Source organism: Oxyura jamaicensis, chromosome 1 (genome assembly GCF_011077185.1).
Source record: "Oxyura jamaicensis isolate SHBP4307 breed ruddy duck chromosome 1, BPBGC_Ojam_1.0, whole genome shotgun sequence".
Classification (NCBI taxonomy): Eukaryota; Metazoa; Chordata; class Aves; order Anseriformes; family Anatidae; genus Oxyura; species Oxyura jamaicensis.
Window position 1 is genome coordinate 5,791,273 of NC_048893.1, and position 15,873 is coordinate 5,807,145.

Genomic DNA, 15,873 nt, shown 5'->3' on the forward strand with positions numbered 1-15,873 from the left:
CTCTCCTTTGATTCTCTGAGTGTTCCTTTCCAAGTAGGAAATTCCTGTTAAGTAGTAGCAAATTTACCCATGTTTTGCTAAAGTGCTGCGCATCTACTATCGAGTACGTAAATTGTTTTATGTGCTGTTTACACTTAGCAGGGAAAAACTAATTACAGGAGAAAGTTCCAAAACCTTATTGCATCATGCTAGTATCATTTTGCAAATCTTTTTGGCCTTTTCTAGATGCATCAGGAGAAAACACAGCAAGTGTTATAAGACAGAAAAACTATGTTGTACTACAAGCTGAAAACTGAAGTGGGGCTAAGTGAAGCATGAGAGAAGAAGACAGCAGCTGGGCTTGAAAGGAAAATTTCAAAAAAAGAAATACATCATTTGTGTATGTTCTTGTGTTATAAAGAGTTTTATATTATGTTGTAAATAAAAGGTTTTAATTAAAATGTCTATCCACAAGAGACACTATATATATACACACTATGCCAATTCTCAAAAATAATTGCCTTTTTTTTTTGAGCAATTCCAATTCAAACTCTTAAGTGAATGGCATTACTCCTAGTCTCTATTAAAAGTCATCACCATTTTAAAGAACTGTGTTTGTCCATTTTCATTTATGGCATCAAGTCAGATAGACATGCATAACAGTAACAATACTCTACAGCAACAAAAATCTCGACTCACTTCAGAAGAAAAAAGGTTTAACACTTAAGACTGTAGGTATTTGCTAATTAATTTTGGGTTTTCATTTCATTAGGATAAAATGAGATTTTAGCTATAGAACTGAAGCACTACTTTTGAAGATTTTTTTTCCTCTTTTTCTTTTAATATAAAGGGACAGATCACAAGCAATGTTAAAGTGCTCAAGGTAAAACAATAAAAGAGCTTTTATTTTCAGGGCCAGCCACAAAAACATCCCTACATATTGCAGAATCATTCCCAAAAGAAAATCTGACAAAAATCATGTTAATAGTCTTGCTCCTGCCCTCAAATAAAAATCAGATTAATAATTTACATAGTGAAAAGTATTTTTTTTCAGCACAACTCAAAAAACAAAAGAAGGCACCAAGTAAAACATAAAAAAGCCTAATTCGGAGAAGTATTTCAGCATAAGTGACATTTAACCTCTCTGTTTGTAACAAGTCACTGAAAGTGTTCATCTCTTACCAGTGCCATAAGCCTATTATCCAATCTGTAAAACAGTATTTAAGTCAAAATTTCTGTAGTTTCTATAGCACCTTTTACACCTTAATTAGTGGTGATTCCAAACATTTGCCATCCTATCTTTTCCTGGTTCCTCATGCATTAGAGATGGAAATTCACTGGAAACCTTATGAGGCTTTACACTTCAGTTATTAAAACAGTGATTGCTGATTGTTAGCTGTGTTCTTATACCCCTGGATGTATACTAAACATGACTTCATCGTTAAGACAAATCACATTTTTATGGTGCATAAATTTTTTTAAAAGTCAAATAGGCAAAGATGCTGTGGTGAAGATATTAATTCTTCCTAACTTCTAAAATTTTTTATTAACTACAAAAAAAATCCAGCAAAAACTGAAGCATCTTTTGAAGATAACAGTGCTTTCAAAAAAAATACTTGGTTATAGAAAGGAATATATTTAACAATAAAACACAGCAGCTGGCAAATCTCCTTTCAAGATACAAAGCACTTTACAACTAAGACTTGCAGTTAATTTGTCCATCTCTTTCCTCTTATGACAGCACCACAGCAATAAACGGTATGACATTCAAAGAGGCTCCGAAAGCAACAGCATTTTTATGGAAAATGAATTGTATTGCAATATACCCAAGTACGCAACAATTGCTGCCCTATTAACTCCACAGAACAGGAAGGGAGGCTGCAGATTCAAGAGACACCTATCAAGTGTAAGCTTGTGCTTTGGAAAGGAAGGATGTGCATACAGAAGACAGTGATAACTCACACCTTTTAAGAGCTGTACCTCTAGAATGAGATTCTGAACACTTAAACCATTCCCTTCATTGAATCACAGAGTGGCTGAGGTTGGAAGGGACCTCTGAAGATCATCTACGTCAACCCCCTGCTCAAGCAGGGTCACCTAGAGCACTTTGCCCAGGATCGTGTCCAAGTGGGTTTTGAATCTTTCCAGAGGAGACTCTACAGCCTCTCTGGTCAGCCTGTGCCAGTCCTCTGTCACTCACCATAAAGAATTTTCTTGATATTTAGATAGAACTTCCTGTGTTTGTCTGTGCCTGTTGCCTCTCGTCCTGTCACTGGGCACCTCACTGAAAGGAGTCTTGCCCTGTCATCTTGATACCCCGCCTTAAGATATTTATATACATTGACAAGATCACCTCTCAGTTGTCTTTTCTCCAGAGGAACAGGCCCAGCTCCCTCAGCCTCTCATAAGAGAGGAGCTCCCAGGCCCTTGATCATCCTCGTAGCCCTCTGCAAGACTCTCCAGGAGCTCCAGGTCTCTCTCATACTAAGAAAGCCAGAACTGGACACAATGCTCCCCAGGTGTGGCCTCACCAGGGCTGAGGAGCAGGATCACCTCCTTTGACCAGCTCTTCCTAAAGCACCCAACGATACCTCTGGCCTTCGTGGCCACAACCACACACTGCTGGCTCCCTTCTAGGAGTGCAAGCCATGTCTGCTGCCACTCCATACCCAGCAACTACTTTCCCTACTGAAGATACACGTCTATACGGTCACAAGGCACAGATGTGAAGGTCAGATCAGAAGGGAACATTCAAATATCTAGTCAGACTTCTAATAAAAAAGTGGTTTAGTAGTTGGCCTGCATGTGCTTAAGCTGCTTCTAATTGAACGCAATTTCCTATTACTAATACCTACCTCTAAAGCACTTCTTCAGTCACATTTGACTCAGTAACTTACCTTGTATAAAACATTTTAAGATCATCTCAAGCCAGGAAACATTATTCAGGGCTCAAATTCGTACACTGTGTTACCCAGAGCTAATCCCTGCTCTTTTTACATCTTTGCTAGTACTTACGTAGACAAAGCTAACACTTCTATTTTTGCTTTAATTACCAAACTCTATTTCTAAAATCCCTTCCTCTAGAGTCTTCAGTATTTTTTTTTTTCAATTTTAGAGCCCCAAATTGTTACCCAAGGCACATAAACCAGCTGTTTCCACAACTGCCTTCACCTCCAGTTAAATTATCTTCTCCTGTTCTATTTAATACTATTCCCTCAAATATTATCAAACACGTTATTTATAGCACAATAGCTTTTTCCTTTGGGAATTTAATCCTTTATTTACATTTTGTTTTAAGTCATGAACAGATTTACAGATCAACTAGAGCTCTCCAGAACACACTCAGAAAGCTGTTCTCACAGGAGGTGCAATTTGAGCTGACAACGCTGAACAGGCTATAAATAACAAACGATACAAGCCCACAGGGCTTACAAAGGCTGATACCACCAAATCAGACTAGAATATATGTTACACCAGTCCATCTCATGCCTATTCCATAAGGACACAAGATTTCAGAAAGACTGGTTTATTTTCTTCTCTTCCTCAGCCCTGTTTTTATTAAAAGAGTTCAGGAAGTTATCCTCCTCAAGCAGTCAGGATAAAATTTAATGGAAGTTTTCACTTACTTGTACCCAAACACTGCAACTCACAATGAAGGTTAGTTGCAATCACTGTTAAGGTCAGACCACAGCATGAAGTCAAGAAAAAAGAACTGGTTTAATTCAGTACATGACAACCTTTCCACCCATAAGACAACATTTTTCTCTTACCAAAAGAACGCTGGTTCTCAAGTGAGATTCCGGTGACCTGAAGAGGAACCTACCACAGGTTTCCAACAGAGTACATGCCATCTCAATGTGGTGATGAGAGAAGTCTGACAGAAGCATCTGGAATACATTTATATAAAACCACAAATGTTTAACATGTTTTTCAACTGCAGAAAACAGTAACTTATCTACTAGACTTTAGACTATGGTGGTGTTCCTTTTTTTTAAAAAAAAGAAAAATGCATATTAATTTCACTGTTCATATGTCAACAAAACTAAAAAAATCACCTCATTAAAAAAAGTGTAATAAAAACAGTCAAGAGCCAAATTTTAGGTTCCATTTATCTGAAAAATAGGATGCTTCCTAAGCCTAGCACAAAAAAAAAAAAAAAGACTACAATATTAAAACAAGCATTATAATCTCTTCCTTATCCCTTCCAACTGCCATTATCAGCTCTGAAATTTGTGCCACCAGACTGGAAAGACACCAAATTATGTTGCACAGACACTCAATAACATCAAAGCATGCCTAATTTTGTTTCACTGTTTAAGCTAAGTAACACCTAAAAATGAATGGAGACTTGCATTTTACAGTATTTTATAGATGATAGAAAAAAATTATAAGTGAGTAAAACTTTTAAGAATTCAGCTTCAATACCTAATGGACTATGAATAGAAGCTATTTCCACAGGAATGCAAGCCTTCAACGACCTTCTATAAAAAGCCTTTTAATTTTTTTAGAACCCACTTTTAATTTGGGACTTGACATTAATAAGCAACTTGGAATGTTTATTAGCGTACAATTTGAGATGACATTGCCTAGAGATTAATGTTTCCCAAAAGTTTATTTTGTTCCTCAATGAGGAAGAGTACTTGCTATACTGGCACCCTGTCCTTGCTATTCACCAAAAAGTTTTCTGCCTCTCCCTTACTGTTTTCTCTGCAAAAAATCAACCCTCAAATCAAGCTAAGAAAAGCTCACTTCCAGCTTCATAACAGAGCAGATGTGAAAGCACCAACATCTAGCATTAATTTCCAAAGAAATCTATTAGCAATTTGTTAATGTTCAAATGTGGAAGTATACTTTAAAGTGTCCCTACAAAATTAGAATGGATATTCCCATTTCTAGAATGGCTATGAAAGTGTCCTCATACACAGTAACAACAGGCATCAAGGTTTAAAGCATCCTGTGTGCAATGAAGTAATGCAGACCACCATCAGTAGATATCCAAAGTGAAATATCATAGGTACACGTTATCATTATATACAGTAGTATACAACTATCAACACCAACCTTTAAACAGTGGAGAGTATCATTTTTGGAGAACATCTTAAACTTGGTAAGCTCACCAATAAATCTCACAGTTTTATTCTTTGTTTCAATGTTGATCTGGTCCTTTTTTCTTACCTAAAAGAAAGAAAAACCAAGATCAAGCATTTGATTTTAGGCTGTCAAAAATACTAACTTGTTATAAAGCAAGCACCCTTAATAAGCATGGGAATTCAGAAGTGTTTGATATTTGTTCAATTCCTTATGCTCTATCTTCACCTATCCTTATGCTCTCAGGTTTCCTAAAAGTCTCTCTACCTCTCTACAACATGTTTCATATTTTTACGGCAAGGTTCGAATTTCTTACCCTGCCCGCCCGCAATACCACCACAGTTCTTTAACATTCCAGTATTTATAGGCAGACAACAACGCCATCTCCTCTGGGGATTGTGAAGTAGTGGTTAGGTATTCTAGATTCTATTACTTTTTGATTCAGAAAGCAGTCGCCATACAAACAAGACCACTAGTATAAACCTCTAAGGAGATACTGAACACTGACAGCTTTTCCAAGTCTGTTTTAACAAAGAACAGACTTTTTGTTGCTGTTTTTCATTTGGTTGGTTGTTTAGTTTTTAATTAGATATCCAAAAACTTAATGAAAAGCACAAATTTATCCCTAGTTCTAAAAATAACCATACTGCGCAAGATACAAAATTATACTTCCCCATAAGAGAAGCAACTTTTCCTAAGAATAAAGAGTTAGCTTCAAGTATTTAAGAATTCAGTGAATAATTCATATATATTTTAATGTCAATATATTTGGAAAACATTGTAATCTGTGCCACAGAACTCAGAAAACTGCAAAAAAGTCATCACTGTGCACCATAACTAATTCTGTTACAAAGCTTAGAACACAGCGAAAGGAACAACAATGAAAAATTCATTCCTCATGAACCTAAGCTATGGTAGATAAAAACTGTAAAAATGAAAGCTTTAGAATTAAGTGCTATATTACAATAGTAACCTCATAATGGGGGCTTGTTAGAATTGATCAGTTCTCAAATTAATTTACAGTAAGCTAACACTTCCAGTTGGAGCACAACTTCTGATTTCTGCAGTTTGTTACACAGCTCATTTTTATCACTATTTAATGCTGGAAATTAAGAATGACACCACAAGCAATGCATATATGCACAGACATTTGTATATTTTAAATGTTTTTGACTTACCAAATCTACTAAATCTAATACAAGAGCAAATCTGCTCAGATGACAGAAACCTACCTTAAATTGAGTCAACTGAACTTCAGAATTACCATCTACATAGTATCAAGCATTTTTTCCCCCAAAAGATGATGACTAACATATTAATTTGAAGGCAAAAAAAATAAACCAACAAAACATACATGAAATCTGAAATCCCCTTTCAGCATGGAACAAAGATCCTCTGCTACATCAGACATACAGGGATGCAACGTGGCAACCAGCCTCGCATAGAACGGTAGCAAATCCAACCTGCAAACAAAGGTTACACACAGAGTGAGATGACAAAATACACATTTATGGTAGAGAGAAAAAAGTATGTCTACAAGTACTGCTACCATTTTACTTGTGGAGAAGGATGAACATGCATATACTGATGGAACTGCATACAAGCAATTTTACTGGCTCACACTTCAGATTGCAGAATCATTTAAAAATAACAAACTCAGAATTGATTTACTTTCAAAATTACTGCCTTAAGTGAAATGGCAAACATCATCTTAACTGTGGAATTCAACCTATTGCCCTTAAGAAATTTTAGATACAGGGAATATTCAGATCCCTTTTAAGACGCAAAATAACAAATTCCTACAAGATTCCTTTTGGGGGTGAAAGGGCAAGTAAGAATGCCTCTAATTTTAAGGTAGTGAACTAGTAAATGGCTGTAGCAAAATTAATACATAGAAGAAAGCCCAGTAGATGATGTGAAGTAGCAACCCTTCTCCAAAGCCCTCAGCTAGTATTCCCACAAATTGCAATATTTCAAAATTTAAGAACTTACTTTCTTTAATCTTTCCTTAATTATATTCCTTCATAACGTTGTTTCCCCTTAGGGAATTTTGGCATGCAACTTATGTTCTCCTAAGTTTGTATTTAGTGTGTGATGGGAATAAACAATCTGGTTGCAAAAATGGGATACGTGCCCTTAAACCTAGTTCACGACATTGCTAACAATAGTCAGAATATAAGAGCTGCTTCACATCTCTCTGCATATACCACTTTTTAAGCACAGAAAAACCAAATGCGCAAGTCTTGTACTTTCACCACCTTATTTTCAGAACTTCAGTTAACGCTGTAAGCAGGAGATGAACTCTAGAACATTACTTTATGTAAGTGGAGAGAAACAACTTTGCATATTTAAAGTGAGAAATTGTAAAGAAAAAAATGGATCCTGAGTTTATACTTTCTGAAGCATTAGGGTTTTCTTTATTGCTGGGGAAAGAAAAAAATTGTGCCAAGAAAACCTAAAAGCATAAGCAATACATAGAGCTTGCCCTGTAACAAAGTGGAACTGGATTCCGGAAGAGCATCAAGACAAAAGCCCAAAAGCAAAGCATACACAAAGGAGAAGCAAAGCAATGCAACTGGAGCATGTTTCTCAGATGTTTAACATCCACAAACAGAAATAGGGATAATTACATATTTAAGTTGTGGAACAGAAGCATTAGCTTTGCATTTTTCAAGTAGCACATTCTAAGTGGCCTCCCAACAATGCACTGAAGTCCTGGTGAAACATTACAGGTATCCCAGTTACCCATTTAACAGTTTTATGTTCCTGTTAATCAATAACTGTACCAGTATTTACATTTGTCGAGCTTGTTGGAACATATAGTCAAGGATGACTAGCCACAGCAAATTACTACTGCTTTTAAGCTTTTAGTCATTAACTCACAGAGAAGTGAAAGTCTCATTACTTCGTCTATATGTACACGCTAAATTAAGAGGACTCTGGCTCATTTGAGGGAGTGTATTTTAATCGAGGGGATTTCTGTGTGACATCTCTTTAAAAAAAAAAAAGAGTAGCAGAAAGTTTTACTTTCATTTGAACAAACACCTGCCTGCTGAGAGCTAATAACTTCACCTCTGTAAACTGAACATACCTGAGGGAAAATTAAGCCTTACAGTGCATTGTTGTTGTTCCATCACAGAACACAAAAGGTTTCTTCATGGTGAAGAACACTGAGACTGGGTATTTCTAAATAGGTGAAATATAATAAGCAAAAGCCTTGGGTCAACTACCGCGAAACCAGCTATCAGAGATTGCATCTGTTCATTTGCTCATTCAGGAGACAAAAAGAAAGTCAGCGTTCAGATGCAGAGTGACTGCAGTATCAGTGGCACCACCTACTGGTACCTGTATTTAGGTAACCTGCTTTCTGCAAAAGCATTTCTTTTTCTTGAGGAAGAGGCACAGAAACTTCAAGAAAACAATCAAAACCAAAAACCACCAACAAGACCACAAAGCCCACAAACAGTATCACTTTCTCTTCATGTTCTTCCACATTACGAAACAAGATCTAGCATCAGGGATGAGTTGCACCCTGACTATGAACTAACATATGAGAAACTGGTACTTAGGACTTTGTTTTTACTCTTGACTGAGATCTAGTGAGCTCTGGCCCATGGGGCCACATGAAATCCATGAAATATCTAAGAGGTCATCTTTTTTTGTAGAATTTCAAATGTAAATTTACAAACAAAATAAAGACTTCATTCAATTAAAGCCTGTAATTGCAACCTCTTCAGAACTGATGCCTCCAAAGTTTTACTAAAAAGGGTGAAAGTGACATTTTGTACATTCGGTAATTGAGATTCCACTACAAAGCTTAAAGAACGAAGCAATAGTGCATGGCAGAACTCCTGCCTTGTAAGCACAATCATAACACAGTTAAATGAACTGTACTCGTATGTCTTTAACAGCTACAAACTGCCTCCTGCACTACTCGGTGGGAATAAAGTGATGCCACTGGAATTTTCATGCTATCAGATGAGCACTGTCTGATTTTGTTTTTTAGCCTTGGCATAATTCCTTATCTTAAGCAAATCTCTCAATTTTGTCCTCAACTGAAAGAGGTCACTGAAACACTGTTAAGCAATTGAACAAAAGAGGCCTTGTTAACAAAGATTCTCAGGATGGGAAGCTGAAAAGTTCAATATAAAAGAGGTTTACATATTTGAGTTAAAATGCTCAGAACTGTTTAACACTCATGAACCAGTTAACTTCTGAATTAAGAACAGCCGGTGACAATACTAAACATTTCCATATGATGAACGGAGACCTTGGCTTAGTGAATGTTCAACCTCATAGGTCACCATATATAGGAATGAAATGGAAAAAACACAAAGAGATTAAAAAACAAAACCACACTTACTGTTTAGCATTGCCTAGAAGTGTTTAAAAGCTGGTTTTAGCTCAATATGAAGCTTACAATTTAAAGCCTAAGAAAAATTTCAGTAAGACTGTGGCATACAATGATGTGTATCTTTCCAGGAAAAGAATTCAGATAGCAAAGAACTACAAATGAATGCCCTAAAACTGCAAACAGTATTGGTCAATCACTGTCACTTTAGTACAAGCCATATAGGCCTGAGTTACCATGTTAATATTTAGTAAAAAAATCAATCCTTCAGTACAAACCTGAAAGACTTTTACGCTAGCATTGAAAAAAAGATCTCTAAAAAAGGCTTTCTGTTCTGTCGGTTTAAGAGGTTCAAATTGCACCTGAAAGTTAAAGTGTGATCCATTCATAAGCATTCAACAAAACAGTGTAATGGTGGTGTATTCTGACACTAATCTACAGACAGTTGAGGAAAAATTACCTTCCTTTCTTTGCCAAATTAAGTTTGCTGTCTTGAAGAACCCTGCATTTGTCCCAGCCTACCCAAACCTATGGGGAGGCAAGAAAGCTACCTAGCAGAACTACATAATAATTAAACTTTAAAGAAGTACCTGCACTACTCCTCAAACATTCCCCCGCCAAAGTTTGTAATTTCCTGATACAATTATCATGTCTGCATATTTCCTAAAACTGCAATCTCTCAGGAGAACAAACAGAAGTTATTGTGCTGATGAAGTATCTTATTATGGCTGCCAACATAATTGCAAGGTTTACACTATATTATTTAATATGCTTGTAGACTAAACACATTTGGAAAATATACTACTTTATTCATATTCTGCAAGGACACTGTTCCTCTGAACCTTTTTAAAAAAAAACATCAAGAATTTAACTGCAACAAGCTTCCTGACATTGCTTCTCCAACATTATCCTGGAGGCATGTTACAGAAACTCCTGGAATTAGTAAAAAATTACTATGCAACAACAGAAGGTAAAGAGATGTCAGCATGACTCAGTGAAGAGCTACACAAAGACAGACTGTTAATACAAACCTTTGAAGCAGTATTACCTATTTTTTCTAAACCAATTTGTAGCATTTTACAGTAACCTGTACTGTATGCTATTAAGACAAACCTGGAGTTTTTTCACAAGGATTACAAACATTGATTTCAAGATAGAAGGCAGAACTGTTCCTTTATTGTGCACAATAATAAAGCTAACAAATATTAGGGTCAATTGCCCTTTCAAACTGTCTGCGCCTATGAGGCGGTTCGGCTGGCATTTTCACTGCAACTGTTTGTGGTTCCAAACAAAAAGCTCAGTCACCATCCCATTCCTCCTGTTTAGTAGCCCAGAGTTGGGCATCAATAATGCAGGCAGAAGAACAGGGAGATGTACACGACTGGCCTGATCTTACAATGGGAGGCTGGACTACTTATTCATGTTATTCCTGCAGAGTCTCGAGCACACAGTAGAAAAGGCCATTAAAAGATAAGATATTCACATAAAATATTCATATTTCTAAACATTAATATTTATAATTTAAGAACAATAGCAAGAAGATCAGCTGACCCAGTTGTTTCAGTATTAGTCCCAGCTATTAGAGAATAAAATTGTCAAGAAGGTAACAGCTCTTGGAGCCAACCATGCCACCTTTACTCATCTATTAAGTTCCTACAATTTTTTATTTTTAATAATTACTTTCCAAATAAATTTGTGAGATAACAGAGCAACCACTGGTAAGACAATGAATGAACACTCAGTATGTTTTTGCCCCACAGCGTTAAAAGGGAATGGAATAAAAGTAGTGTGAAATATAACAGGAAATCCAAGACGATGATGAAACATTTGGAACTAAAGGCAGCATCAAAACAACCTCTGTAGAGAAACAGGACAAGGTGGAGCAAGAAAAGTGACTCCTCCGTAATTGCACTTACGTAAGCTGCATCTATTTAAGGTAGAAGTTAAAAGTAAAGAAATACTATTCTAATAAATTTAACAATTTTACCTTAATATTTGCAGTAATTCCTGTAAGTAAGGATCTTCCTGCAAGTGCAGGGGCATACCTTATACAAAGAGACATCCAAGAAAAAAAAATCTTCATAGACAAATCTACATGGAGGGAAGAGATCATTCTCAAACTGATTTGTTTGCTTTCTCTAAGCTGGCTGACTTCAAGTCTGTTCCAGAAGCTAAAAGGCTATAATGGTTATGTATTATACTAGAATTAACAAATCGTAAGTCTTCCTCCTAAACTACTTCGTGTATTTTTCATATAAGAGCCTGACGATAATTAGAGCAGAAGTTCTCCCATACATCCTCCTCCTCTTGGTAAAAGTTTCGCTGTTACTTGCATGTTTAAAACAAAGTCATGAGAAGATCCGCTATAAATGCGCAAGCACCAAACACGAGAAGCTAAATATTTTGGTGAACTGTTTGATTATTAATCTTAAATATTTCTTTGGTGGTCTAGAATAAAAATCACTCCAGAAGTGCACATCAGGAGTAAACATAGCCAAAAAAATGACTTGGAATGTGCAATGGCCTTCATTAATTTAAAGAGTTTTAAAAAATATGTTAAGTAACTAAAGGGTGGATCCAGATTTCTTGCCTCCAGTTCTTACCTTTGCCTAGGAACTATGAAAAGGGCTCGCACTAGTTTTCTTCTGTTAGCTTTTGTATTCATATTCATGCAAAAATCCATGGCTGCCTATAAAGAGAAAAGTCATAATAATACTTCACTTTTAAATAACAGGGTGGTCTCCTTTTTAATATATATATAACATGCAATGTAGCATGCTTTTTCATTTACAGAACCATGCAACTGTTTTAAAAACATAGATAAACAAAAACCTCAATTTTTGTGTTGAGCAGACAGTTGGAAAACGTAGTTACAGGAAGACAGACCAATTCTTCAGATCAACAAAAAGAAAAAAGCAGTTTTAGATAGAAGAGGAGTAATTTGTCAGGGAGTAAAGGAATGAAAAAAGTAGGAGAGGTCTACTTCTTTTAGAACAAATATATCAGAATGGGCAGATGAAACCAATGATATTTCGGCAACAGTTTGCTAAAAGGGAGAAAAACATTTCCACCAGGTTAAAAATGAATTCAGCTACTGCTAGACTCCAAAGCTTCAGTTTTTATTACCAATCAATCTGCTGTATCACTGTATGATTTTAAGAGAAGAAAAAAAAATGAAAACTATGACTATACCTTGTCTATGAGGTCTCTGTTGACACAGTTTGGAAGCTGCTGAAGAAAAGCATCTACTATAAGTTTTAAATGAGATCCAGTACTGGCTTCTTCATCTTCTTGTTCTAACAGAGTGAAATGAACAAGCAGGACACATTTTTAAGCTACAAAATACAGTGATTTACTAAGACATTCTCCAAGCACAGTATATTTGTGATCGTCAATTGTTACATATTTAACTACAGATTCCAAAAAATGAGATAAAAATTAATTTTTGTGTTCATCTTTAATGACCAAAATATAAATGCATTGACTGATACATTGATTGTTTATGCCAACAATTGTCCAAAAAAATCACCTTTAAAACTTATCTTCCTATTGATGAATTCATAATAAATCAAGAGTTCCCTACCTCCTAATTTATACTGTTGGGAGCAACAACAAGTACATATTCCTAGAAAACTAGGTAATTTATTTAGGCAATAAAACGAAGACCATAAGAAGGCCTGGATGTGGGGGAAAAAAAAGAGTACAGCAAAAATTTACTGCAATCATGGATTCTACTTTTTATGTGTGTTTCACTGAATGAGAAATTGATTGGTTTTTTGTTTTTTTTTGAGCAAGAAACAAACATTAAGGCCATTTGACGCTGCAAAAGCTAGAGCAGGCCAATTTTATTCCTTCACCTGTGCAGAAACCAGAGTACAGAACCACAAAGTGACAGAGATGGAGGTTTGATCTTGCAGCAGTTGCAAGGCAAGCGACAACTTGTTTTTCAAGCAAATGGCTCAGTGTATTTTGCAACAGGAAGCAGTGACAGTGATCTGTATCTACTGATCAAGTCAGGAACACTACTCAAGTAAAAGAACACAGGACAACTCTACCACTGAAATTCAGATTTTCTGACATCAACTGATCTCACCAGACCAACTCCCCTAGAGCTACCCTCTAATTGCAGAAAAGTGATATGCTTCAAAAAAAAACAGATTTTTACTGAAATCTTAGAGAAGAGTCTAGTTTGCTCTTTAGCACAACATGAGCCAGAACAATGAGTTGGAACAACCACTTGAAAGAACCCTTCCTTGGCCAAAGCGATGCAAAAGAACACTGCTTTCTGAAAAACGGAACACGTTAATTTGTTTCCTTTCAGTTCAAGGACTTCCAGCAATAACAGGAGTGTCTAGGAGGTAGTTCAAGGGAAAACAGAGACAGACTGACTTCAAAAAGCAGGGCATGGGTGGGGGGAGAAATCACATCCAAAAAAAAAAAAAAATACCCAATAAAGTTCTTTATCTTACTGTGTAGGCTGTAAAAACAAACTAGCAAGAACTGAAGCTCCTTCTTCAAGTTACTGAAAGGCAAAGAGAAAACAAAGATGCTGTGCTGTAAGACGGTTTTCTTGTTTTTGGAAGTGGATGGGAATTGAGCTTAGGTAGACAAAAAAATGAGAATTGTTCCAAGGAACATTTTCAGCTACTCTGTCTTAAAGATGCTAGAGATTAAACCAGCTGCCATCGTCTCTCCTCTTCCAGAGAGGAATCAGAAGTTACAAGACCAAGTGAAGGGTTCATTAAGAAAGGTGAGAAAAGAAAATAAAAAAAGATTTTTCAGATGCTCAGACAAAAGAGGTCTCTCAAGTTTTAATGCTTAATTGAACTCTGACTCATCAGAGCTCACTAGGATGAATGCAGTAGAGCTCTTGATCCAGAAAGATTTTATTAGCAAATTTTTGAAGATAACTATTTTTCCTTCTAGATATTTAGAGCTATACCTTCCTGTCACCTTTGAATGGTCTTATCTCCCCCTTCTCCCACTACTGCTGTTTGTTGCCTCATTTCACTTTTCTGTTCAAACTGACTGTGCTCTTTAAATAAATTAAAAAAAAAACAACACACACAAGTCCTCATGCATCCACTTTTCAAGATAACCTTTCAGAAGACCCTACTACCACACTCAATTTCAACATTTCCCAAATATATCTATTCTTTCATAAATCTTGCCCCCAGCTGGAGATCTACAGATATTCTCCCATCATATTTCTACATTTCTTTCTCATTGCAGTACCTGTTCTAAGTGGAAAGGATCTTTTGTAGTACCTTAAGTATGACTTAAGACTGAAATAATAATTATCAAGAATTTGACAGTGATAGGAAAAGGTCAGGACTTCCTTCTTTAGGACAAACAACTATTCTAAGTATGCAATTAACGCAAAAAAATGAGTTCTGCTCTTGTTTCTCACTTTGATCCTATGAGTTCCGGTCCCTCATTACCACATTTTAAGATTGTGCATAGAATGTAGTCTCACAAGTCATCCAGTTCCACAAGGTGTTTTAATGAGTGTGTGCATATACATAATTTTAATTCCTGCTCTTCCGCTAGGAGCTTTCCCAGCTCTCTTAACAGTGTAGCAACAGGGTCGAGAATTAGCACTCACCTTTCTACATGTTCTCTCTGTTGCTGACTAACCTGACAAAAACTGAGGCTAGATTATATGTATTAACACCAGAGTGCCCCTGCTCCCAGTTTCCACCCGGGGCCATTCCTCACTTAACATCTTTGTCTCCATTCACACATCTTCATTTTTTCCCCATTTTCTCTTCTCTGTTAAAAACAACCTCAAAACTCACTTCTTTCAGCTTGTTTTCCGTCACTACTGTCAGCTCCGGTGCTATCTGCTCCCTCTCTCTTGCCTGAGCATATTGAAAATAAGAAAATTAAGATTCACTCAGAGTTAACATAACAGAGAAACAAAATTAATTACCTGAATTCCTGGTAAACAATCCTCTTCAACTAGCAACACGAACTTCCCTCTTATATGTCATATCTTAAGTTTAGCTGACAATAGACCCCAACTTCAGGAAAGAAGTGCAGAAATAAGCACAGAAATGCTGTGAAGGATGCTAGACCAGGACAAATTTGCTTGGAAAATGCACGCTTTGGAAAAACACCTCATCTCCCTCGTATTTGGGCATGGAAAGAAAGACTGAAGAAAAGCTAGCCACCAAAAGGAAATGCAGAAGTAACAAAAGACACACAGTACAACTGACTGGCCTGTCTACCTTATTTATCTTGTTTTCCTTCATTTTTCCCCTCCAATTTAGCTTATTGCCTCTGGCAATGAAACCCACACTCCCAGATTATCACAATTAAAGCTACTTTTCTTCATCTTAGACCTCGTGTTTAAGATCCTGCTATACATCAGCTATCATTTCTTTTTATGTTGAAAGGCGTACTCCAGCCAAGAACACTTCTGTTTTTAGTAGTGTCATAATAGAATTGTTTCA

The 15,873-nt window shown here is 36.4% G+C and overlaps 1 protein-coding gene across 4 annotated transcripts in view; it reads right to left on the bottom strand.

Moving 5' to 3' along the window:
- UPF2 (UPF2 regulator of nonsense mediated mRNA decay) overlaps nt 1-15,873 on the bottom strand; it is a 61,095-nt gene that overhangs the window by 28,278 nt on the left and 16,944 nt on the right. For 2 of the 4 annotated variants that reach the window (XM_035325149.1, XM_035325155.1), the window contains exons 7-12: nt 15,217-15,279; nt 12,611-12,714; nt 12,022-12,107; nt 6,422-6,530; nt 5,041-5,154; nt 3,750-3,866 (exon numbers count right to left, since the gene is read on the bottom strand). In XM_035325149.1, coding sequence (XP_035181040.1) covers nt 3,750-3,866; nt 5,041-5,154; nt 6,422-6,530; nt 12,022-12,107; nt 12,611-12,714; nt 15,217-15,279 — 593 coding nt within the window. The remainder of the gene's footprint in view (nt 1-3,749; nt 3,867-5,040; nt 5,155-6,421; nt 6,531-12,021; nt 12,108-12,610; nt 12,715-15,216; nt 15,280-15,873) is intronic. The other 2 variants (XM_035325164.1, XM_035325171.1) reach the window with 1 other exon arrangement.